The 23,554-nt window shown below is 44.0% G+C and overlaps 1 protein-coding gene across 3 annotated transcripts in view; it reads left to right on the forward strand.

Moving 5' to 3' along the window:
• GPC4 (glypican 4) overlaps window positions 1-23,306 on the forward strand; it is a 79,346-nt gene extending 56,040 nt beyond the window's left edge. For all 3 annotated transcript variants that reach the window (XM_068957042.1, XM_009684893.2, XM_068957043.1), the window contains exons 4-9: window positions 10,332-10,497; window positions 16,938-17,068; window positions 17,275-17,421; window positions 17,949-18,085; window positions 19,621-19,796; window positions 20,182-23,306. In XM_068957042.1, coding sequence (XP_068813143.1) covers window positions 10,332-10,497; window positions 16,938-17,068; window positions 17,275-17,421; window positions 17,949-18,085; window positions 19,621-19,796; window positions 20,182-20,390 — 966 coding nt within the window. In that variant the 3' untranslated portion in view covers window positions 20,391-23,306. The remainder of the gene's footprint in view (window positions 1-10,331; window positions 10,498-16,937; window positions 17,069-17,274; window positions 17,422-17,948; window positions 18,086-19,620; window positions 19,797-20,181) is intronic.
• The last annotated feature ends 248 nt before the right edge of the window (window positions 23,307-23,554 follow it).

Here is a 23,554-nt window from a genome sequence, read left to right on the forward strand (position 1 = left end):
CTGTGTTTTACTTTCACATGATGCTATCATGAGAGCAAAGAACACTTTATAGTAGAATGGCCTTGATGGCTTTTTAATAGTACTATATATTTTTACACCTTCACTAGAGAGGAGTCATACGTTTAGAAAGGTATTGTCCTTGTATAAGCTTGAGAGTAAAGAGGAAAAAGAGGAGATCATATTGAAAAGGTGCAAGTATGCTTAATTTCAGAGCGAAAGTGCTAGAAAATAACTCTAATTTGGTATTGAATGGATCAAAAGGTGCGTGCTGCTGCCCAAACGTACAACTGTGAGAAAGCTGTTTGGCTTTGAGAGAAAGCACAGATTGTTTTCAGATTGTGTCTGAAAAATGCATTTGTATTTTCTGCTCAGTTTTCAACCCCTAGAATTCCCTCCTTTGGACCCAAAGTACAAAGTTCTCCAGATCTGTGCTGAACAGAAAATCTGAGAAAAAGCCCAAGTTCTCATTTCTTGCCTGCTTGAAATGCTAACGGCTGCAGGCCTCCGATGCTTTACTTTATCATCTCTTGAAGACTGGTACTTTCCTTCTGACCTTCCCGCCCCCCTCGCCTTTGGGGGACGGAAATCTGGTCATCCTGTAATCACTCGCTTATTACTTAGCTCTTGACAAGCACTAAAATCAGCAGAGTTAAATTACTGCCAGGGTTGCCATTTCCTGCCCCAGCTATGAGTGCTCTTTTCTTGGAGAGAGAAAGGAGAAAAAATAAGCCAGAGCCCAGAATGACTAAAAAAGGGCGAGAACCTGCAATTCTGCGATTCTGCAATTCTCAAGCTACAGAAACATTCCTTTAATGTGTTATGTGCAGTTAGACCCCCATCCCTTTCCAAGGTTGACACCTTTGAGGGCAAAGTGCCCAGAGGGCTTCTTGTGTGCAAATCAGTTGGTGGGATGTGAAGGAGATTTGTGCTGGGGCTGTCCCCTAAGCAGGAGCTCAGCAGCTACCTGTGCCCTTTGGCCATCTCACGGGCCGATCTGCAAGCACGGAGGCCACGAGGTGCCCCTCGCTCACTCTGTGCTGGTTGAGCATCCCTGCTCGCCAGGTCATCTGGGCTGATGAAGAGTTGCTGGCACCTGAGGTGCTTGTGGAGGGGGTGGGTGGGTGGTCAGCGTATAAAGGACATGCTGGAGGGAGCTACGCTTCTAGGGCAGGCTGTGTTTTGGGAAGTGGATGTCAACACAAGCTGACTTATGTAGTTTCTCTGCTTGTAGGATGCTTTGTTTAAAAAAAAATCTCAGCGTGGGCTGCCTGCCTTGGTTGGTGCCCACTGACAGTGTAGCATGGTGTCAGAAGAAACGTGCTTGACTCAAGAGGTGAGGGAGTAGTCTAGGTGTAGAGATAAGAGAGTCAGGAGCAAAGGTGTTTGAAGAACCCGGTGTGCAGCTGCATGACATCCGAATTGCTATGTTTGTGTCGCCCGCCTCTCTGCAGAGCGTCAGGTGGGGGGCTGCTGACATGACCTTACCGCACAGTTGCAGTGGCGGTGAGAGTTTTCCACAGCAGCCCCCAGGAGATTCATGTCAATGAGCTGGTATTATTTATTTATTTTTTTGGCTACTTTTTCCTCTTGCCGTTGTTTCTGATCTTTTGAGGACTTGCTGTGAACTTGAAGCTCTTGAATCACTTCCCCTGCAAGCATTTGTGTGCTGAAAGCCCCACGAGGTGGAAGTTGACTGCAGGGCGGTAGGGCTGCTTGAAAGGGCTTTCTGCCAGTCCTTGGGAAACCCTGGCTCTTTTATCAGAGAAAGGTAGCAGCTTCCAAGTTGTATACGAGAAATGGCATTTGATTTGAAAGCACAGATGAGCCATATAGAACAGATACATGGCTTCATATGGGGAATACACCCACCTTGTGTCACCTGCTGTTCTGGGGAGACATTTGAAGTTGAGAGGAAGCTGCTGGAGGTTTTTTACAGTGGATGGAGGAGGCTGAAGGTTTTTGGTATCAGCGTTTTTTCCCTAATGAAATGTGACGATAGCAGCAATGGTGTTGGAGGGAATTGTCTTGAAACCATTCAATAGAAGATGATTGCGAAGGGGCAGGAAATCTGCCTTCCTATAGCTGTCTGAAAGCTGGAGCAAGAGTCCAGTGGTTTTTAACCCCCTTTGCTGTGAACTGTGTCACCTCTAATGAGGCATCCATTGAACATGAGGCAAAGCACTCTTATGTGCATAAACCAAATCATCTACTCCTTTGGCCTGTGTGTGTGAACTCCCTTAGCTCCAGACACATCTCCTGAGACGTGGCACTTTCCCCTTCTATCATGGATGTTGAACATGGACCAGATTTCAACTTAGGAGGAATGATGATGAAAATAATAAAATACTGAATAAATAAGAACTAAGGCCAATATCATCAAAAATATTTAGGAACTCAACTGTTACTTCATTAAATATTATGCCCCTGATGATTACCATCTGAGGATCTGGTTCTAAAAGTGTGGTTAGTGAGCAAAAGTCGTATCTCTTTGTGCAGCCTTTGCTCTTGGTTTGACTAAAGGGGAGCATGTCCTTAGTTATTTTTCAGAAGAAATTTGATGTTCCTGTATCAAACAAAGCAAGGCACCCTTTGGACAAGAGCAAAGCCCTCCAGTGAAGTGACAAATAGAAATGAGGTTGTCGCTTACATGCGTTGAGCGGAGATGAGAGACACATGATGCTTCTTCTTTCATGCATCTTCACGATGCATGAAAACCTGCCAGAAGAACTAAGAAGCCCTTTTAGTGGTGCAAAGGGGTGTCCAAAGAAGCAGCGCTGTCCAGGCAGCGAGTTGCAAGCCGTGGAACAAACGGGAGGGCTGCCATGCACAAGGACATTGTATTCCACATGCCAAGGGCAAACGTCAATGCAGAAAACAATACCAAGCAGTTCTCCACATCAAAGATGACCCTGAGAAGACCTGCCAAGAATGTGGCTGCATCTGCCTCAGCACCAGCCATCTGAGGGGCTGCACTAGGCATAACCTTCGAAGTATGCTAAAGCAGCAATCATCGCGGATTTAATGGGCTGAGAGCGCACACGGATGCGGCTGTAGGTTTGGAGCTGATGGCCTCATGCAGAAGGGTGTCAGTCCACTGACTGTTTTTGTTTTTTCCCCTTGCCTTGCCTTGCCTGGCACTGTGATTCTGCTGTTAAGTTTGAAAACAATATTAGGGATAACTAAGGCAATTTTTTGGTTTAGCTGCCAAGATAAGGGTTCTCATTGTTTTGCTCATTAAAGCAAACAAAATGTTATAGTTGTCTGCTATGTCTCTGGGTTGGAGGAGAGGTGGCTGATGGATACTGCTTCAGGAACAAACTTTATTTGGAAAGGTACGTTGTACCTGAGGACACAGAGGGGAGGAATTGCCTACCCTGGAGTATTAGGGTAGGTATCTTCAGGAAAGAATGTTTCCTTGTTACTGAAGAGAACAGAAAAATGGTCATTTTACATCGTTGTGGCTCTCGCTGGCTTTTGTCAGGGGATTGTAAAAAGCCTTAATTGGAACAACTTCAGCTCTTCAGGGCAGCTTCCCTTTTCTAGTTGCTCCGTAAACATTTGCTGCAAGAGGCATCTGCTCGGCGCTCTGAGATTCGATCTGCTCTCGCGTGGGCTCCCGGGTGCCAGCAAGGCTTGCCAGGAGCCGAAGGAGGCACCGTATCAGATTGTCTTGTGCACTTGCCAGCGCCACGTGACCTGCCCTCAGAAATACTTGGGGTTGACTTCGGAGCGCGTGAGAGAGAGAAGTGGAGCAGATAACGCAGGAGGCAGGACAGCATACACCATGGTATAATCATGTGGCCGATGAAGAGCAACAGCTAAAGAATACAAATCATTTGCAGTATCTCCCAAGACAGCACCCGGCTCTCGTTTTGACACATTAATATTAAAACTGGGCAGGTCAAGTGAATAGTGTTTTGATTCTCAGGAGTTCTGCTTTGTCTCTCTGGCAGTTTGACATCTGCATGAATAAAAAAATAGAAAACTGTATAAGTAGGGAATCGAGCGTAAATGCACCCTTGAACTTTTCCCCGCATTGAGGTGACAATAACCAGAGAGATAAAGCTGCAGAAAACATCACCACGGGCAACGAATACTGAAGAGGCGCAGAGCTGTGCCGTGCTGAAATATCGCTCCTAGATGTGCTCTGTTGCGCAAGACTTCGGAGGCCGAAATCTGTAGTTGAATCAGATGCCTTCTAAATTATTAATGTGCTAACACAGGGCCAGCTGACTTGGTTAAATGTTGAAATGCATACTTAATTCCAAAACGCTTTCAGTGGAATTTTTTGGGGTGGAGAAGGCAAACCAAAAGCCATCTGAGTGATCATCTTTTTCACAATGAGCTGAACTTGAGAACCTGCATGTGCCAAGATGATGCTCTTGCAAAATACTGTGAGTGAAGGAAAAAATTACACAAGTAAGGCTGTGCTCCTCCGAAAAATGGAGGACACTTCCCTCGTGTTACATTGGCTTCTCACCTGAAGAATCCCACATTCCTTACTTCAGTCAGTTTTGGAGTTATTTTTTAGGTCACTAAATCATGTTTCTATGTCACTGAGAAGTTCTTTCAGTCTTCTTTGTCCAGTATTGCCCTAATTTTGTTTTTACAAAGAAAACAAAATAGATATCAGAAGTAATTTCACTGCATTTATTTTCAAATTGATGGATTTTGTTTTCTGATGTCTGTGCTGCTGGCATGGCAACGCTGTTCTTGCGCAAGTGTGGAAAACAAGAAAGTCTGAGTTATCAGCACTATTACAAATAGTTATTAAAACTGACAGGATTTTAAATGTTATTAGTGGCCTTAATGATAACTTTAGGGTAGAGTGAGAGAATAACATATTGCTCTGGCTGTCTGGACACAGCCAGACTTTTGTCATCCTTCCTCAGCAATTAGTTGCCTTATGAAGGAGGAGGGGGAAAAAACAAACTGAATGGTTCTCTGAACCTTATCTTCCTGCAGGTATCAGTTTTCTTGAGTTTTGGTGGCTTCATGGTAGGTTGTTAACAAGGCATTTCACTTGATAGGTGAGTTCTTTAATGGTGAAGTTTCTGCTAGAAGAGGATGCAGCCATCTAAAATTGCTAATGAGTAGGAAAGAGATTGAGGATGTAGGGCAAAGCATTTCCCTTCAGAAATGTGTGTTTATTATTACAAGAGCACATCGTTTTTACAAGAACGTGATTAGATCTTCATTAATAAATGTAGGTAGGGGATTCTTCCGCTAGTATTTGCTTAAATAGTATCGAGTAAAGCAAAGAAAGCACAGAACTGTTTGCTTCTCGCTTAATTTTGTGGATTGTGTGAAAATCTGTATTTGTAAGGAGCAAGTTCGATGTGAACGTGAAGACTGGTGCCAAAACGCATCTGTTAGCAGCTTTTAATCTTCACGTTTGACAAAGCATATTGACATGGACAAATTGTAATTTACTTGATGAAACCTCAGGGTGACGGATTGCTGCAGTGGCACGGAACACCATAGAAAGGAAATAAATTTCACAAGATAAAAGGAAGGGGGTTGGAGTGCATTTACTTCTGCTATAAGCTTTTACAGGGTATGTGCACTACAGTGTACTACCTGGGCTCAAATCTACTAGAGTAAATCCTCTTCAGCAAATAAAGCTTTCTTTGGGACTCCGCTTTATTAGAAAGGAGATTATTTGGTTTTGAGGGTCATTCTAGAGTAGGGTTTGAATGAACTTGAGTTGCTTTCCAAGATAAACACAACCCCAGAACAAAGCATATCTGGGTTTACTGTTACATGCAATAGTGTTTTAAGAGCTTGCACCTGGCATTGCAGAGGGAACATTAAAAGCTTGTGAAGAATTGCCAGTGCAACATATGGCACATCCTACTGACAGATCCAGAGTTGGTCTGGACTGGGTGCTGGCCTGTTGCCAGGAGTTAAGGTTCTCATTGCAGTGACATGCAGCAGTTAAGCATTTATCACTGTTGTAACAAGGGGTAATTGCTCATAATCTTCCCTGAAACTCTTATGGGTGATCTCTGCTCATGCCTTCCTGTTGCCTTCAGAAACCATAAAATGCCAGATTTGGACGGGTGAATTTCTTGTGTGTCTTTCTCTTCACCTGCAATTCACAAAATAATGCCTTGTCTGTTCGATGCGTCCCTCAGTGACGGCTCAGTCAAGCTGTCGCCGCAGGTTGATTTTGGAGGAGCCAGGGTCTTTTTTTCAGCAGATCAGTCACCCCGTTCAGCTTGGTCCTCTCCTCAACTCTGTGTAGGGCTCAGAGCCACCAACCTGCGCAGGCAAGGAAGCGAAACCGCAGTTGTTTTAAAATCATCCTGGGCTTTTGTTCAAAGGATGTGTGCGGCATCTAATTGAAGTGACCAGTCAGTGTCTTCAGTGATTGGGCTCATCTGCAGTGGAACGTTGGAAAGAGGCTTCAGTTTTCAGTACATCTGCTAGAATTCATAAAGATCAATCCGATGAAATAGCAAAGCGGGGCGTGGGGCAGATGCTGTGATATTGCAGCCACTCGGCACTTGCGGGTTCAACTGGGAACCTAAGATGGATGGAAGGCGCCTCCTGGGTCACTGCTGGGCTCGTGATTTTTCTCAACACTGTGTCATGCAATCCCTTTCATAAAACTGCAGCTATCCATGTTATGGTCAGTGAAGCTTCCTGCCTCCCATCCTGCTCAAAATTCCTCTAGACCACGCTTGGTGCTATGAACCTTTTCCCACTTTTCCTCATGGCCAGTTTCTGGTGTCTTCTGTTTAATGTTGTTGCAGATATCAACCTTGTTACGTCTTGGCTAAAGCAGCCCCGTTGCTCCGCGTTTCCCTTGCGAGGAAGGCACTCTGCTTCCTCACCCCGGGAGTGCCTGGCACGGCGACAGCCCTTCCCCGGCCACGCGCCATCTCTCTCCGAGAGCGAACGCTCCTGGGAGGGGAAGCGGTAGGACTGCCATGGGAGGACGAGCGTGATATGCTGACAAGACTCAGCACAGAGCATGGAGGTCTTGGCACCTACTGCCGAGTCACACAGGAAGGGATTTTTGTCAGAGGAATGACTAAACTGGGGGATCCTCCAGAGCTCTGTCTCTGGATGCGAGATGTTTAGTTCCTCCTTTCCCCCTTCCCAGCGTTTTTGTTATGCAAGGACTGGGCCATCTGGATGGCAGATGATACCTTTACATTTGTCTGTTTTCAGTTTTCCTACTATAAATCATCTGATTTAGCTGTTTTCTATTGCTTGAGCTCTTCCCAGTGTTTGAACTGGTTCTGCTTTAAAGCTGTGCTGTTCCAATAGTGAGCTTTGTACTGGGGCTCCCGCTCGTGCTGCGCCTTCCAAATACATATGCTCTGAAACATCCAAATCAGATTCTCCTGTCACCGCAAACAGTTTTCTGCACTGAGTGCCCCATCTCTTTTTGCTCAGCCAAATGAGCTCAGCCTTGCTGACTTTCCTACACAAAGTTTGAACAGAGAGTAACGTTTGTTTGTTTTGTTCCGTAAGGATCTGTTTAATTTATCTCATAGGTTTGTAAATGGCTCCTCTTGTAAGCAGGAGTTTCATAATGCTGAGGCAGTGAAGGCTTTTTGCTTGCAGATGTATACAGATGAGAGCTCTGGAGACCACGTGTGCTCCTGCCCTGTGCCGTGAATTCTCAATTTTCTTAAGTCTCTTCAAGACTCGGCTCAGCCTGGCAGGCCAAAGGACAAGCTTTTTCTTTGTCTTCCTTTCTCAGTGCAGCAGAACGGCAAAGGATTTTGTCTTGGCTGGACATGCGACAGTTTCTGATAGCATCTTCTCTGTCTGCCTGAATTGCACAGAGCTATTTCATGGGATCTTAACTTCTGTCTCAGAGCTGTTACAGGCCCTCCACTTGGGGTATGTGTGAAGGAGTCTCATTTACTTTCTAAAAATTAAAGTGGCTTTTGTTGATAGCAGCAGGATCAACCGGCTCTGAATGTCTGAGCTGCAGTAGCTGTACCCTAGAGTTGTAATTGGCATTCCTTGCAGATGAAATCCAACTCCAAACTCCATCAACCACAGAAAACCATCCCTTTGTCTCTCTACCCAGTTTCCTTGCCTGTCCAAGGGAAATCATGGTCTTTTTTGAGTTGTTGGAAAGACAACAGCTTTTTAGTTTTCTTATGAAAAGAGAAAAAAGATATCTGCTGCTTCCAGTTGGTTAAGCCTGCCTTTCTCCCGTAGTGAGCGGAAGTCTGTCTTCCAGGACAAGCACTGCGTTGTTTGCCCAGTGGGGTCTGCGGGCAGCAGGAGCTGTGCCTTCAACGTGTTCATCTGTAGAGAAGGAACCTGTCTGTGCTCCCTCCTACCCCTGCGCTGCGCCACAGTGGCAGCCATGCCGGATGAGTGCTCGGGGCTGGAGCATCCCTGAGGTGCTCAGTGTAACGCAGGGCGTAAGGACATCCCTACTGGGTCAGGACCAAGATCTATCCAGCTCAGGTGGCCTGAAGCCAGCGGTGATATGTGGGAAGAGCATAAGAATAGGGCAAGCAATGGAGAGAGACTTCCCCAGAATATTCTTCCCCGCTTCCAGAAACGGCTGTTCAGAGACTGGCTGAGATAGAGGTGGTGCCTCTGAACATGGTAGTCTGGGGTGGATCTTTCTTTGGTGAATTTGTGTAATGCTAAGCAGGCTGTGGTTCTTAGTAAGAGCTCTACTTCCATGACCTTTGCTTTCCCCTGGAATCCATGAAAGCGTTTAGCATTGATCTCCTGTGGCAAGGAGCTGCGCTGCTCTTAATTGTGTGCTGTGTAGAGAACTAGCTGCGTGTGGTTTTTTTTGTTTGTTTTGAATCTACTGCCTACTGGTTTAATGTGCTGCCTCCTACTTTTTGCAGCAGAAGAGGCAGTGAACGGTTGTTCATACTCATTTTCTGCATCTCTCTCATGCTGTGATAAACTTTGCAATAGTAGGGCCGTCAGCTTCAGGCCTTAAGTGTGGCTGACCCCCAGGAATTCTTCTCCATTCAGTTTCTCATCCTGTCTGCCATGAAATCGGTTTCCAGACCTTCAGCGGAGGAGATGCTTCATTTTAATCAAACGACCACTCTCCTCTGGTGTGATACGCGTTTCTTTCCTTCAGAACCGGCTTGGATCATAACCTATTGAGACCACTTTCTGCAAAAGCGTTCCGAGAAGTCTAAAGTGCACTGCTTAAAACACTAGAGGCAGTTCCTATTTCATCTTCATATCTCTGATTCCATCTTAATTTTCCACTTTTGTGTATAGTTAATTAACACTTAAATGTGCTCTTGAGAAAGATTCTCTCTTTAGTGCTTAAGGTGGACCTACCGTGTGGTCAGCATTAATATATTGCACTAGCGTTAATGCTTTTCAGAGTGACTGTGTGGAAATTGTTTCACCAAGTGTTTTGAAGCTTGGCCAGAGAGTGAATCAAATGTGAATGACCGTGAGTCACTTTTGAAAATAGCCCTGTGGAGGGTTCAGAGGGTGACTCGTCTGCTGTAGATAGCTCTGCTTGCATGGGCGAGAGCGCAAAATCGCAGGCATGTCGGCTTCGAGGTTCATCCCAGCTTGTCTTCGGTGCTTTGTACTGAAAGGCTGTAGCTGCCACCTCCTTCGATTGTGGCTACCTCCGGGGGAAAGGAATCATGTTATTTAGCGTGATGGGTACAGAGTATAAATGAACCTGGGTATCTGTCATGTAAATGTTGTGTTCCAGGATTTGAATGTGAGATAAAGGAGCTGGTCTCTCTGCAAGAGAGCCCTGCTGAGCGATTGTCAGGGAAGAGCCGAGACGGAGCAGCTCTGAGGGAGGAGGGCAGCTGCCTCCCTGGGCTGTTCCTCATGGGTTTGTTAAGGGGGTGCTGGCAGCATCAAATTTCTGCCATTTAAAAAAAAAAAAAAAAAAAAGAAGAATCCTGGCACTTTCTCCTTCAGTGTTTGCAGCAGGGCTGAGATAACGTGGCCTTTTGGCACGATTGCCTTTGGCTTCCTTCCCTGACCCCTGCCTCGTGCACTGCACGAGCACCTGGCAATCTGCGTGCCTGCCTTTGGGTGCCTCTCTTTGTGGCCCAAAGGGTGGTTCCGTAACGTCAAGCAGCTTTTCCATGTGTAATATTGCAGCGTAGGTTGTATTCTGCAGAGAGATGACCAGCCTGGACCCCTTGAGTGGCTCCCCTTGAAGGAGGAGAACTGAACCGCCCCATCTGCTCGCTGGGACCACGTGACAGCGGAGCCCTGACCAGAAAGCGCTGGCTGCCTCCTTTGCATCTCCTTTGCACAGCTCTGTTCCCACCTGCCCCGCTGTAAACATAAGGGGCTTTTTGCTAATTTTCTTCTCTTCTCCCCCTTCTTCTCTTTTAAAGGTGAACCCAACACCACAGGGTACGCGAGCGCTGCTGAAAATGATGTACTGCCCGTACTGCCGAGGTCTAGTATCAGTGAAGCCGTGTTACAATTACTGTTTTAACGTCATGAGAGGCTGCTTGGCCAATCAAGGGGATTTGGACACAGAATGGAATATCTTTATGGGTAAGGCAATACGGGTTAAAACTATGCATGTGAGTTTAATATAGATAAGGCAACATGAATTAAAACCATGCGTGTAAAGTACGGGTTGCTATTGAGCGTCGCTTATTTGAATGGCCTTTGCGAGTGGCTACGTGCTGAGCTACGGTAGGTTTTTTAGCTATCTGTAATATGTATCTTTCACTTCTACATCTCCGTATATGGCAAAGCTTTTGCAGTTCACGTTATTTTCTAAATAAACGAGACTTTCATTGTGCCCGTGACCTCTGTGGCGGCAAACCCTAGGAAGATGAAGCTGCCATGCGCTTGTGAACTTGGAGCGTCTCTACTTGTTGGAGCCAGTCCAGCTTTGACAGACCTCATCTGTCTTGCTGCAGCCCGTCACGACTGTGCTCGCTCTGGTTTGCATTTATAGGCAGGAAGCCTGAATTCAGCACGGTATCCAAGAACACGAAGGCTGAATTAGATAAAGGCCAAATACCTGTTGGGAACAGGCAAACAAAGAGCCCGGTTTCAGTGAGGCGGACGTGCTACCTCTTAAGCCATGTGCTGCCTTGCACTGTTGGCTGATATTGCACTTGGGTCTGCTGCTGCGGCCTCTCCTCTGCCTCTGACTTTGCCTCTGGCCTTTTGCCTCTGCTTTCAAGGGCTCCTGTCATGCAGCCTCTAGCATGTCCAGCCTCGAGATCCTTTGACTGTTTTTTGTAACGTGTGTGCCCGCTATTTTTTCCATGCTACTCCTTATGTGGTGTCGTCACCATCTAGCTATCTTTCCTAAAGCCAAATTTTTGCTAAGCAGTCTGGGAGGCTCTCTGTCAGTCGCAGTGTGCTGTGGGAAGAGCTGCAGGCCTGTATTTTATATTAAAAAGATTGAATGGAACGTGTGTCTAAATCTGTTTTTAAAGAGCTCATTTGGAGCTCAGCCACCGTCCTTTTGAAATGTTGATAGGCCTTATGTGACGCTGTGCTAATGTTTTTGCTATTGTCTTCCTGCTGCTTGTTCTTTCTCTTCCATGCTTATGAATTCATAGTATTTGGTGTATGAAATTTAGACTGAAATGTTAAATTCTATGTTGGGCCAAGACTGCAGGGTTTGTGCTGCTTCAGGTTTAGGGAGTGCAAAGCAATAGATATAAGTTGAATGTTTTTATTTGTGCAGACTGCTTTTAAAGAAGCCTTGATTTATCTGACTTTGGGAGCTGTCTCTTCACTCCAGTTAATATGTGATGAAGGGCACGCGTAAAGTTTTTGCAGCTACTGACAAGGCTGTGGTACTTGTCCAACACTGTTCTTGGGGGGAAAAAAAAAGGCTATTAGAAAAGTAGAGATTTTTCATTCATTAACAGTGAGATTAAAAAAGGAAATTGCTGATAATTGGCACTTCAGACTAGATTTAAATCTTAGAACTTGTTTTCCCATGTTTTGTCCACTGGCTTTTCACTTAACTGCCTGTGCCAACTGGATGTGTGCATGGTATTATTTTCAGAAGGCTTTTTTGGCCAGTGCATTCCATATAGGGAGTTAAAATGTGACAGTGAATTGGGTTTCCAAGTCATTTTCTGGGAGGCTGACACCCCCCCTCCCCATTCCTCCCAGCCGTCTTTCTCATGAGAATATTAAGTATTTCAGCTACAATTGTTGCTGAAATAGCTCAAAGCCAGGAGACTTGCAAACATCTAGTCCAAGCAGAAAAGAGGAATCCCATGAAAGGGAAGGGCATAATGCCAGAAAACAGACAAAAGCACAAGCAGCTAATTGCTGTAGGTGGTATGCAACTAAAAACGAAACTTGGGGAAGCCAGGAGCCCTGTCACAGGAGGCTGATCAGGGGCTGCATACAATAATTAAGATTATTAAACAAGGCAAAATAAAGGAAATGCGATTCCAGGTTGGAAGCAAAGCTGTCTTCTAGCAGTGCTTCCTTGCATAGAGGCTTCTTGCCCGCTCTTTACTTCAATATGGTATTATACTTTGTTGCATTTACTGGCAGTACTTGCTGGCTTCTCACGCTCTGCCCTGGTTCTTGCAGCAGATTCTGGATATATTCTTTAGTCTGTTTAATAACTGAACAGGTGCTAGTTACGTTCCAAATTCTGCTTTTAATCTTAATTTGCCACTTGAGGCAAACTACATTAAATAGATCTGGTGTTTGCAGGGGAGGCATGTGTGACAAATGGCCTGTGTGTGTGTGTGTGTGTGTGTGTGTGTGTGTGTGTGTGCATTTTTAAAACAAAACAAAACAAAAACCCTAAAAAAGAAACCCCAAAGCCCACCTGCATGCTCTCATGCTTAATGCTGTTTTGCATTGCAGGTTTAAATACAGACTTACAATGATGACTTATTTTGTGTCAAAAATAGATTCTGAGACTCGTGAAATAACTTAGTTAAATGGGCACCTTGCAATAAATAGTTCAAGTATAAATAATTCAGCTACATGTGAGTGTGCAAGCACACGAGTTGATAAACATGTTTCCGTTTTAAAACGTCAGAATTTGTGAAATCATTTCTCACCGTATGGCGAAAGGTTTTATCTTTCCCTTCTTTTCAGTAACCTTTGTTTATCTCCATATTCATTGCCTGTTTTTGCCCCGATTGACAAACTTTATACGAGTAGCTCCCATAAAGTTAGTCAGACTCCCGTGAGCTTACGTGCAAGTCGCTCGTCGCTTTTCTAAACGGGGACCTTGGCTTTGTTGGCTTTTTAAGACAAAGACTTTACGCTTGCTTCCTTCTGCAAAGTGCCATTTAAAGTTGCAGCATATGAAATAATGACCGAATTGCAATCTTTTCTCCCATTTAACTACCTTTAAATTATTTCGCCATCTATTTTTGACACAATTGTACACCAATTAGACAAGGCTATACTTTGTTTCAAACGAGCTCTTGGGGTGGGTGGGGGAGTGGGGGGCTTCCTGAATGAGCAGTGTTAATCTCCAGTGCCTTTTCATGATTTTTTTTTTTCACAAAGGTTTACTCTGCTCAAAGATGTCGAACTCAGGCTCCGTATACATATCTGGAGTACTACTTTGTGTGCAAAGAATTTTTCCCTTTAAAAAAAAAAAAAAAAAGATTGTTGTTAATGAATGGTCAAGGTCTTCCCCCTCCTTCCCTCCTCTTTTAAATCAGATCTTGGGGTTAAGACTGAAAACTGCCTTTTGTTCTTCAAGTCAGACAGTGAGGCTGAAGATGTGGGTTTCTGATTATTGGTGGCACAATGCAGAAGAAGTGCTTTGCTTAGTGAGAGCGAGGTGCTTTGTCGCCGCGGATCGTCTCAATGCCAGCAGCAAGGACAAATGTATGCAGGAGGAAAAGGGTCTTTAAGGGATGCTGCTATATGGTGGAGCAGTGTTTTTATTTTTTTTCCTCCCCAGAGCCACTTGGGTCTCCCCAGCACAGGGAGGCGAATGTGGGCTTTGTCATGTTGTGGGTTTGTACTAAGTGACCAGGGTACATTTATTTTTTTTTCACTTTGCCAGACTGTTTTGTGAAGCAGTTCGACCTTGCTGAGCCACCTTGCAGTGGCTCACGAAGATCCATATATTTGACCCAGAGCTGGGGAAGGGGAAAGGAGAGGAAAATCTTCTTGGAAGATGAGATGCGCCTGCTTAATTTATGATTTTAATGCAACTTTCCTCCCCTCTTACAGCACAGCAGCACTAACGTTATCTTGAATCCTAGCCAGCCTTATTTAATGTCAAATGTTGGTGCCAGAGGGAATCTACTGCTAGCTCTGACTGCTGGTGGGGACACCAGCCAGCTCCTGGTGGGAGGTAAAAATTTGTAGGATATCCCCCGAATCAAAACTGTGCATTAGGTAGAGGGTCCCCTCCTCCCTCCCCCCTCCTTTTTTTTTTTTTAAATTTTTAATGAACGTTTATTTCATTTAGCGCTTCTTGTCGGTATCTGTCACTGCTCCTGAAGAGCTACAGTTGAATATATTCTCCAAGGCCAATTATTACTTTCCTTATCTTTTATAGCCAGCTTTGGCAGCTCTGCTGGAGGCCGAATGCATTTTCTATATCAGCAGTCAAAGCAGAGGCTGCATTCCTTAGCTGTGATACATGTAACGCCATGGCACCATGAGGAACAAAGGACCCAATTCGCTCTACATTCCCATGGTCTTGTGTATGGCCTGCCCGGCTCAAAGTTTACAAAGACGCCAAACAGCCAGAAGAATTGGGGTTTATGTTTCCTTTCAGTCTTTCACAAACACTTTATTGATCTGCGGCCTTTCCTGGCCACTCGGAGAATTAAGTAGTTACAAAATGGAATGATTTTCTTTTTCTTTTCTTTTTTTTTTTTAAACTATGCATTTTATGTGTTTTATTATCTGTCTATTCATAATATTTTTATTTGAAATGAGCGGCTTCCTCCAAACTGTGATGGGATGTCCTTTATGCGCGTGAAAAACCCCAAAAGCTTTGACAATGATGAACACATTTAAGTTGTGCTCCACTTGTTTACAAAAGTCTCCATTTGGTAGCACATCAAAAGCATTTTTCTCCCCTCTGGCACAATGGTATATTCATGCTAGCAGTCATTACTCAGAGATTTGAAGCATCACTTTATTGGAGCCCACCACAATACAGTCTAAGACTCTTTGTTTCATTTGTTATTACCTTTTTTTTTTTTTTTTTTAAAAATGCATTTAGTTCAGACCTGTTTGTAGTCACTGACGGCTAAATTCCAGCCGTGCCCTGCGTCCGCTCTGCCGCTGGTGCTGTTTGTGGACGTCTGCGGGAGCGAGGGTGTTTCCTGCGCGCCGTAGCTCCTTGCGGATTTTATTACTTGCATATTGGCACCTTGGCTGAGCTGAGCGAGGGCTACGCCTGCCTCGGGCGGCACCGATGCCCCCGGCCGACGTTAGCAGCACGCGCTCGAGTGTCGCAGCAGCTCCTCTGAAGTCGTTTTTAAGATGTGTTGGTCAGCTAATCAGGCTGTAACTAACTCTCAGAAGATCTTTAAAGTACTGAGCTGTCTTCAAGAAGTGGATTTGCCTGCTAGGAATACTTCAGCGTTTCATGCATTTTTTTTTTTTAAATATACAAGTAGCATAATTGTAATTTTATCATCATTTTCTTTTTTAGCGCAGTTTAAAAATGCCTTGGGCATTAAGGCAAAGCTGTTAATAAATTGTTTAATATGTGGAATAGCTTTACAGGGCTTTAAGTGGTAACGTAAACCCACTGAGGATTTTTGCTTTTTTGAAGGTGCCTCCTGCACTTAGTAGGAGAATGAATGTCGTGAGAAACACTTTTCAAGAGAAATTAATAGGCTGAATGCGGAACGCCCGTTTCTCCCTAATGGAAGGGAACAGGCGTATCCTTGGAAGCGGGGAGGAACTCCCTCCTTGGGAGAGGGCTTCCTCAGGGCCTGGAGGGGGCCGTTACGACCTGGCCTTCCACATCACGTAGGCTAGGAAAATGTGAAGAATTAAACGCAACTGGAAAACTATACATTTGTGGCATAGCTGCACAACGTGCTGTAGGAGAGGAGAAGAGAAAACGAAATGCCTGTGGTAATTGAGAGACTGCAGTGAAAATTCGCATTAAATAAAGGCTGTGATGGATGGAGAGAGATGCGTGTTTAGCACCAGGGCAACACCTGGATGTACCTTCTAGGGGAGCATCAAAGTGAAAACTTAAATGCAACACGGGGCAAAACCTTTAATGCCAATAATAATTTCGCGGAGGAAGTAATGGAAGTTTGGTAGCTGGTACATTTAATGGTTCGCCGGATCAGTATGTGTGGGGTGTGTTAGCAGCAGGAGGACTGATCCAGCGTTGACTGAGGGACTTTTCCATCTCCCCTTCCATAGAGATGCGGCTAATATAGCATTAGTGCCCAGCATTAACCCTGGTCTCATGCAGTTTCCATGTTGCAGATAGTCCATGTAATGTCAGAACCCAGAATGCTTTGACTTCTCCAGGCTCAGCAAGGTCTGTTGCTTTGCGTGAGGGAAGGATCTTAGTGGTGGTGCTCTTTGTCCTTTTTTCCTTGGTTTCTTGCATTCTAGACCAGCACAAGGAAGGTGATGGTTCCTGGAGATCTTTTCTGGTCAGAAGTGATATTTTGGAGGTTAACTTCTGTGTGTTTGTGTAGCACCTCCACCCGGTCCTTCTCCAGCTGCCGCTGGGCTTCTTTCTCATCGCTATGTCTCTCATTCTGATAGCAGCTGGCAACCTCACACATGAGGTCTGCTTATAAAACGTTTCTTGATTCACAACAAAACATTCACTTGTTCAAGCTGGATCATGTGGAGTTGCAAAAGGCAACGCTGAGTTGCCGTTTTATGGCTGATGGGGAGAGACTCATTCCTCTTTGGAGTGTGTTTGAAATGCAGAGTTTAGAGCAGAGGGCCTCTGCTCCTCTGCACGCTTGATGTGTGTTATCCTTGAAGTTCCTCTATTAAACCCCTTTGTTTTTTCTCTCTCTTTATGTTAGACTCTATGTTGCTGGTAGCAGAGAGGCTGGAGGGTCCTTTTAACATTGAATCAGTCATGGACCCTATTGATGTGAAGATTTCAGATGCAATCATGAACATGCAGGAGAACAGCATGCAGGTGTCTCAGAAGGTAAATGGGCCAAGGCAACAGCCCAGTTTTATTTATCCAGTACATTTCATTTTCCTCTTCTAGTCAGTAATAGTTTTTCTTAAATGTCCTTTTAAACATACCTAATGCCCTTATATTATTATTGTGGGTGATGGGGGTTTTGCGCTCTAAAGAGAAGGGCTCTTGTGAAGTCCCGTTTTGTAAAACCATTTCCTTCACTTGCGTAGGTTTTCCAGGGATGCGGCCAGCCAAAAACACTCGCGCAAGGCCGAACTGCTCGCTCTGTCTCTGAAAGTGGTTTCAGTGCTCGTTTTAGACCCTACAACCCAGAAGAGCGGCCAACTACAGCTGCCGGCACAAGTTTAGATAGACTGGTGAGTGCGTGCTGCCCTGTTCCCGCCGATGCAGCGCAGGCGCTGCCCGTAGCGAGCGCGAGGTGCGTCGTCGTGCGCACGGCTAGTGCCGACAGGTCGTCCGGGTGAAGGTTTCACGTGAATTTGGGAGGGTGCGTGAGTGTGTGCGCGCACAGATCCGTGTAGCACAGTGTGCTTTTTCCATTTGTAATTTATAGGTTTTTTTTAATATTCCTTGGCTGTCTTAAACTCTCTGAAGGGTGTAATCTGCCCATGGCTCTAAATGTGAATTACCTCAGTGCTTGTATGTCAGAAAGTGCCTGTTTTAAAGGCTCCAGTTATGAGTAATCTGTTTGAAGAGTGATGTTTAATTTTGTATTAGAAAAGTAAATCAACCATCAAAACTACGCAACTTTACATGCAGTGTAAAGATCTGGCCTAGACGTGTCTGTTGTGATTAAAGGACATTTCCAGCTTCACTTTTAATGAGTGCTTGTTATTCTGGATTGTGTCCTGTTTTCTATTCTTTCTTTTTTTTCTTTAAATAGGTTACTGATGTGAAAGAGAAGCTGAAGCAAGCCAAAAAATTTTGGTCGTCTCTCCCTGGCAACATTTGCAATGATGAAAAGATGTCTGTAGGCACTGTCAATGAGAACGAGTGCTGGAACGGGAGCGCCAAAAGCAGGTTTGGAGACGCTGCTGAGCGATGCTGACTCCCTCCCTCCCTCCCTGCCCCTGTGCCGCAGCCTTTGGCAGTGGCTAACCTGCTCTCCCCAAGCTTCCTGCTCCATGTTATGGGAGTAACCCAGCTCCCTTGGGGGCAGGCTGGTGCAGCAACCCTTTCTTGCGGATGGGAGAGCTTGAGTGTAAAGTGAAACGGTCGTCCAAGCTCTACATGGTGATTTCTTTTAAAGAAGGGAACTGGGTCCAGCTGTCCAGATGTGACAAAACCATTCAATTATCACACCTCTCTGCGGACCGAAACCTACGTACCCCTTGCTCACACGTCTTGGGAGCTGATTTGTGCAAAATCCTGTAGCTTATCGCAGGAGCAGGGAGTGTTTCTGGCAAACAGAGCCAGGGTGCTTGTGTTGTCCAACAGTGTGTTGCCTTGGTGTTCTCCACTTGTGTTTCTCATGTGATGCTTATCAGGAGCTCTTGGTGGATTTCTTGTTGAGCAAGTGTGAAAGAGATGAAGAGGCTTGTGAAAGGTCTGCTCCTCCGCTCCGGAGGGCAGTGGCAGGAGGAGGCCAATGGTTTTCATGTGTGCTTTTTATGGAAAAAGAGCTATAAAACTTTTTTTTTTTTAAGTAAGAAATTACCAACACATGAATCAGCCAAAGGATTTCTGTCATATGGTTTATGTAACCATTTAGCTTTTATTTTAGAAATAAAAGTTTTTTTGTTTCTGTCTGCTTACTGAAAAAATAAGCAAAAAACAAGATGTTCTGTTACGAAAAAGTATCCAGAAATTTCCAGCAGTTTTTTAAAGTAATGACAGTTTTAGCTCTTGCTATTTTTGAGGTACAGGGTTGAGCCTTTTATGCATAAATTTTACATTGTTTTGTGGATGCCCAGAACTACTTTGCTAAGGTGATAATTTGGGTCTCTGTCATGAGAAATGGCTCCACTGTCCTGAGGTCTTGTTTATCAACAGCTTGTACAAAGCTTTTCATGGCAGGTTCCCCTCCTGGGTGAGGGATCTTGGGCAGCTCATCATCAGTAAAGAGAGGAGGTGGAGGCTAAGCCATCTGGAGTCGGTGTAACACTAGCCAGGGAGAGAAAGGGAAGGCCTGGGGCGCTCTGTACCTCCTTTACTGCCATCATATGTGGATTGTACAAGGTATTTTGCTTCTCTGTTACTCTTTTCTGTTGCTCCGAGAAGTTGAAATTCAGTGGCCTTCCATGCTTAGTTTTTGTATCTGATCAGTTTTCGTTCCTTGGTCTCTCTTTAAACCAGTAGACTGTGCTGTGTTCACATATGCAGCGTTGTAGATCAGGGTGCGCACACCTCCTCGAGCTGAGCAGATTGGATGTTCTGTACTTTGATTAGTTTGGCTATGTTACCTCGTTTTCAAAATCGCAGGTGTCTTTCCTGCTAGGGTGATTAGGGGAATTGGATCTCATGTCATCTAACCGGTGGCGGGCAGAGGCGCGGGCTGCAGGGGCTCATCCTGCTGATCTGCTACTCCGTTAACAGCAGGAACGGTTTCTTTTTAGGTATGACTTTGCAGTGACGGGAAATGGCTTAGCGAGTCAAGTGAATAACCCAGAGGTGGAAGTTGATATTACCAAGCCAGACATGGTGATTCGACGGCAAATCATGGCTCTCCGGGTGATGACCAATAAACTGAAGAATGCTTACAGTGGGAACGATGTTGACTTCATTGACATAAGTATGTTTGCTGCTGTGTTTTTGGGTTTTTTTTTAACTTTTAATTTGATTTCATGCTAGCGCGGGGTATCTGGTTAAGCTTCATCTATTTATAAGCATGTTGGTAAAGATGGTGATAAACGACACCTCTGACAGGCTGTGTGTGTAGGGTCAGTCTCAGCCCTCCTATGTTCAGAGGGGCTTAAGATAGCCCTACGTGTAAGTCTCGTTGACTGGAGTCCCATGCTTAAATCTCGTAAATGTTGAAATGCCAAGTGCTGTGAGGCATCAGCAATCTCCTTATGTCGAGAGTGTCAGGAAGGCATCTGTACGCTTGTTTTTTTTCCTGCTGCCTCTGGTAAGTGAAATGTTCATAAAGGAATCCAAAATGTGTTTGTTTTCCTTAGGTGAGGAAAGCAGTGGAGAAGAGAGTGGAAGTGGCTGTGAATTTCAGCAGTGTTCCCCGGAGTTTGAATTCAACGCAACTGAAGTTACTGGAAACTCCAACAAGAGTGATAAAAATGTGAACACTTCGGCCGCTACCAGTAGCGGTTTATCACGAGCAGCCTTGTTTTTCAGCATCTTGCTCTTGGCCATGCAAAGACAATGGAGATAATTGTGCAGCTTAGGGGAAAAAAAAGACTTTTATTATCAAAGTTAGAAGGCACCTGCTTTCACTTTTATACCATCTAGTGACTTTGCTTTTTAAGTTAATGGACAACAGTGTACAGTTTTTACTATGTTGCCACTGGTTTTAAGGTATTGATTTTTTTTTTTTTTCTCCCTTGCTATTCTGGGAATAACAGGAACGGGGACTACCAGTCTGTCCCATTCACCAAGAATCCATGTTAGAGGTGGATAACAAAAATGTATATACAAGCCTGTAGTTAGCTCTGCATTTGTGTCTTTATCACTTTTTCTTTTTTTTTTTTTTTTTAAATTTTACCATATTTCTTACAAAAACGAAAAAAAAATCCCCGGGGTCCTTTTGTGGCATGTAACAAGTACGTGTTTCTGAAATGAGAAATATCTGTACAGAAGCAAGTTTTATTTATCATGTTATCGTATGGTGAAAAAATGATTGCCCAACAAGCAGAAAACATGTTTCATGTAGTTAACGTCCCATTTATCCACATTATGTTAGTTACCTTATCTGGAAAGGAGTGGAGGTAATTTGTCTTTATTATACGGTAAAACAAAACATGAAGGCATAATTGGTCTATATGCCATGTGCGCCATTTGCATAAAGCATGAATACCAGGCGCAGGTTTTATTTCCTTACAGGACGTTTGGTTAAATTGGAAGAGACTACAGAGAATTCCAGTTTCGCAGAAGCTAAGAGGAGTTGTCATTTGTTCCCCTTGCAATTAGTTGTAACTCCTGTAGGTCAGTTCCCGACGTGCATCCCCAGTGGGATTAAGGCATTAAACTTGTTCGGTTGGAAGCAACTTGTCGTGTCACAGATCCAAATGCCATTACGTGTCTTGTCTGAAAATTTGTTAGATGAATGCTGGATTAATTTTTTTCTTAGTAGTACCGGGGAGAGGGGTGGGGGATGTTGCTTTTGTTTTTACAAGAGTTTTGATTCCTCTCTGGTCAGGAGGCAAAAAGGGAAGAGACAGCTGGGCAGTGACCCATTGCACTGTTGCAGGCGGATCAGAGTAAGGGCAGGCGTGAGCCGGTAGGGCTGAAGATGTCCGTTTTTGATGTATTTGGTCACCTGGGAGTTCCTGGGGCCAAGGCACTGAGCCGCCGTAGCTTTTCAACGCTATCCAGGATGCCCTTCTCTCTCGAGCTGTGCTTTCGCAGTTGGAACAGTGTTGTGGTGAATGACAACTCATTAATAAAAGAAATGTATATTTTTTAAGAAAAGGTAAGAAATAACTTTAAAAAGAGCTTAGGAAAAAAAGTCTTCAGAAAGACTCAAAATTATACTGCACATCTCCTCCTGCTTTAGGTAGCCTTTAGGCCTGGCTGGACGCTGGAATCCAGCCAGCAGAGCAATCCGCAGAGAGAAGGTTCATTATAGTCCACACTTGTGTTGTAAGGATAATTTTCTATTTTTATATTGAAGCATTAATTACTTGTTAGCTCAGGGTCAGTGCTTTATTCAACTTTATTTTCACACCAAATTTCTGCAAAACTATAAAGATGGAGTACTCTTGGCTGATATAAACAATCCTAGAGGCTTAATTTTACTAGAAGTAGCCAGTTATTTATTAAAACATGATGTTAGTAGAGTAGGGATATTCTGGCTAGATTATTTTTCTTTAGAAAATAAATCATGGAAGCATAAAATTGAAAAAGTTATAAATTTATGTGTGGGAAAAAATGGATTGTAAATAGCTAAGTTGCCTTGCGAAGAATTGGAAAATGTGCTGATACTTAGAAACTACCTCAGTTCTGAGGAATTTCCTTTCTAGCTTTGAGTGCTATTACATTTACTTGGTAGAAGTGAATCTGGTCTCCAATATGTAGCTGAAAGAGTTATCCCTATAGACCTTGTTAGATTGTTTTTAATTTAGAGGGTTGAACTACATCCAGCTGTTTTCTTTCAGCTAAGTTCCCTAACAAAGAGAATTTCTGAATTAAATATTGCTGATGGTTTCCATGACTTTTACTGATTTGTTTGGTTTCATGGCATTTTCTGATTGCCCTTTAATTATTTAAATGGTTCTAGCCATTTGAATTTTAATCCTGAAATAAACAAACCTTAGATGCACTACCATTGTAAATATATCCCAGTAAGGTCTGACTGGATAACCCTTCTGGCTTATACCCAGCTGGCAGGCCGGCAAAGTTAAATGAAGAAAAAAAAATTAAACTTCTTCAGAGCTCAGAGAATGATGGAACAAAAGCCCTTGTGTTCAGAGAGGCTGACTTTTCCAAGAACTCAGTTTTTGGCATAAATGTTCATATGTAAGAAAGTTACTTGTAAATTCTCCTGCTTTGGAGCATTCTGCCCGATATGTACTTAAAGAAAAACATTTCTGAATTTATATTTATCGTTTTACAACTAATTTCTTACTAATTATTATTCATTCGTTTGGTAAAAGTGAGCAATGCAAAGACCTGACATGGGGTTTAAACTTGTCTAGTTGACTTTATTAATAACCTAACAGTCCTCCACTATACAAAAGAGAGAGTTGTCACCAGAGGCTACAGGAAACAAGAGTAAACATCAACGTAGGATGATCAAAGGTTGTGTTCCTGCTTTTATTTTGTGTTTGTGTGTGAAATCAGCTTTCTGACATGAGTTTGTAAACTAAAATATAAGCAGACGGACTGAGGCATGTTGCTGGCCGCTTGCTAGCGGGAATGCATGTTCTCTGGTCCTTCAGGTATTTTTTATTCCATATAACCATTGCAATTAAGACCATATTTAAAAAAAAATCATCCATAGAATTAGTAATTAATGGAATTAATAATGAACTTCAAATGTAAAATGAACTAGAGAGATGGTGTTATTGGCAGCATGTGAGCTGCTCTGTTTTCCCAAAGACTTGGAATAAAAAAAATACAGTTCTTGAAAGGATCTGCTTTAACAGATCTATGAATCTCTTGCTGTTCTGGGTCAAAAGCATATAGCTTTCAGTTGACGTGCACATACAAATTGCTCTCAGTTTCTCCAGCAGACCAGCCTCCATGTTTACCCTTCTCGTAGCAGTGAAGGGAGAAAAAGAGCAAATAGTGAGACTGTTGTAATCAAACAGTCTCTCCTTTTGTACTCTGATGGATGATGTGGTCCTAAGTAGGGGCAAATAACCAAAGCAGCAAGAC

Source organism: Struthio camelus, chromosome 11, assembly GCF_040807025.1.
Source record: "Struthio camelus isolate bStrCam1 chromosome 11, bStrCam1.hap1, whole genome shotgun sequence".
NCBI lineage: Eukaryota > Metazoa > Chordata > Aves > Struthioniformes > Struthionidae > Struthio > Struthio camelus.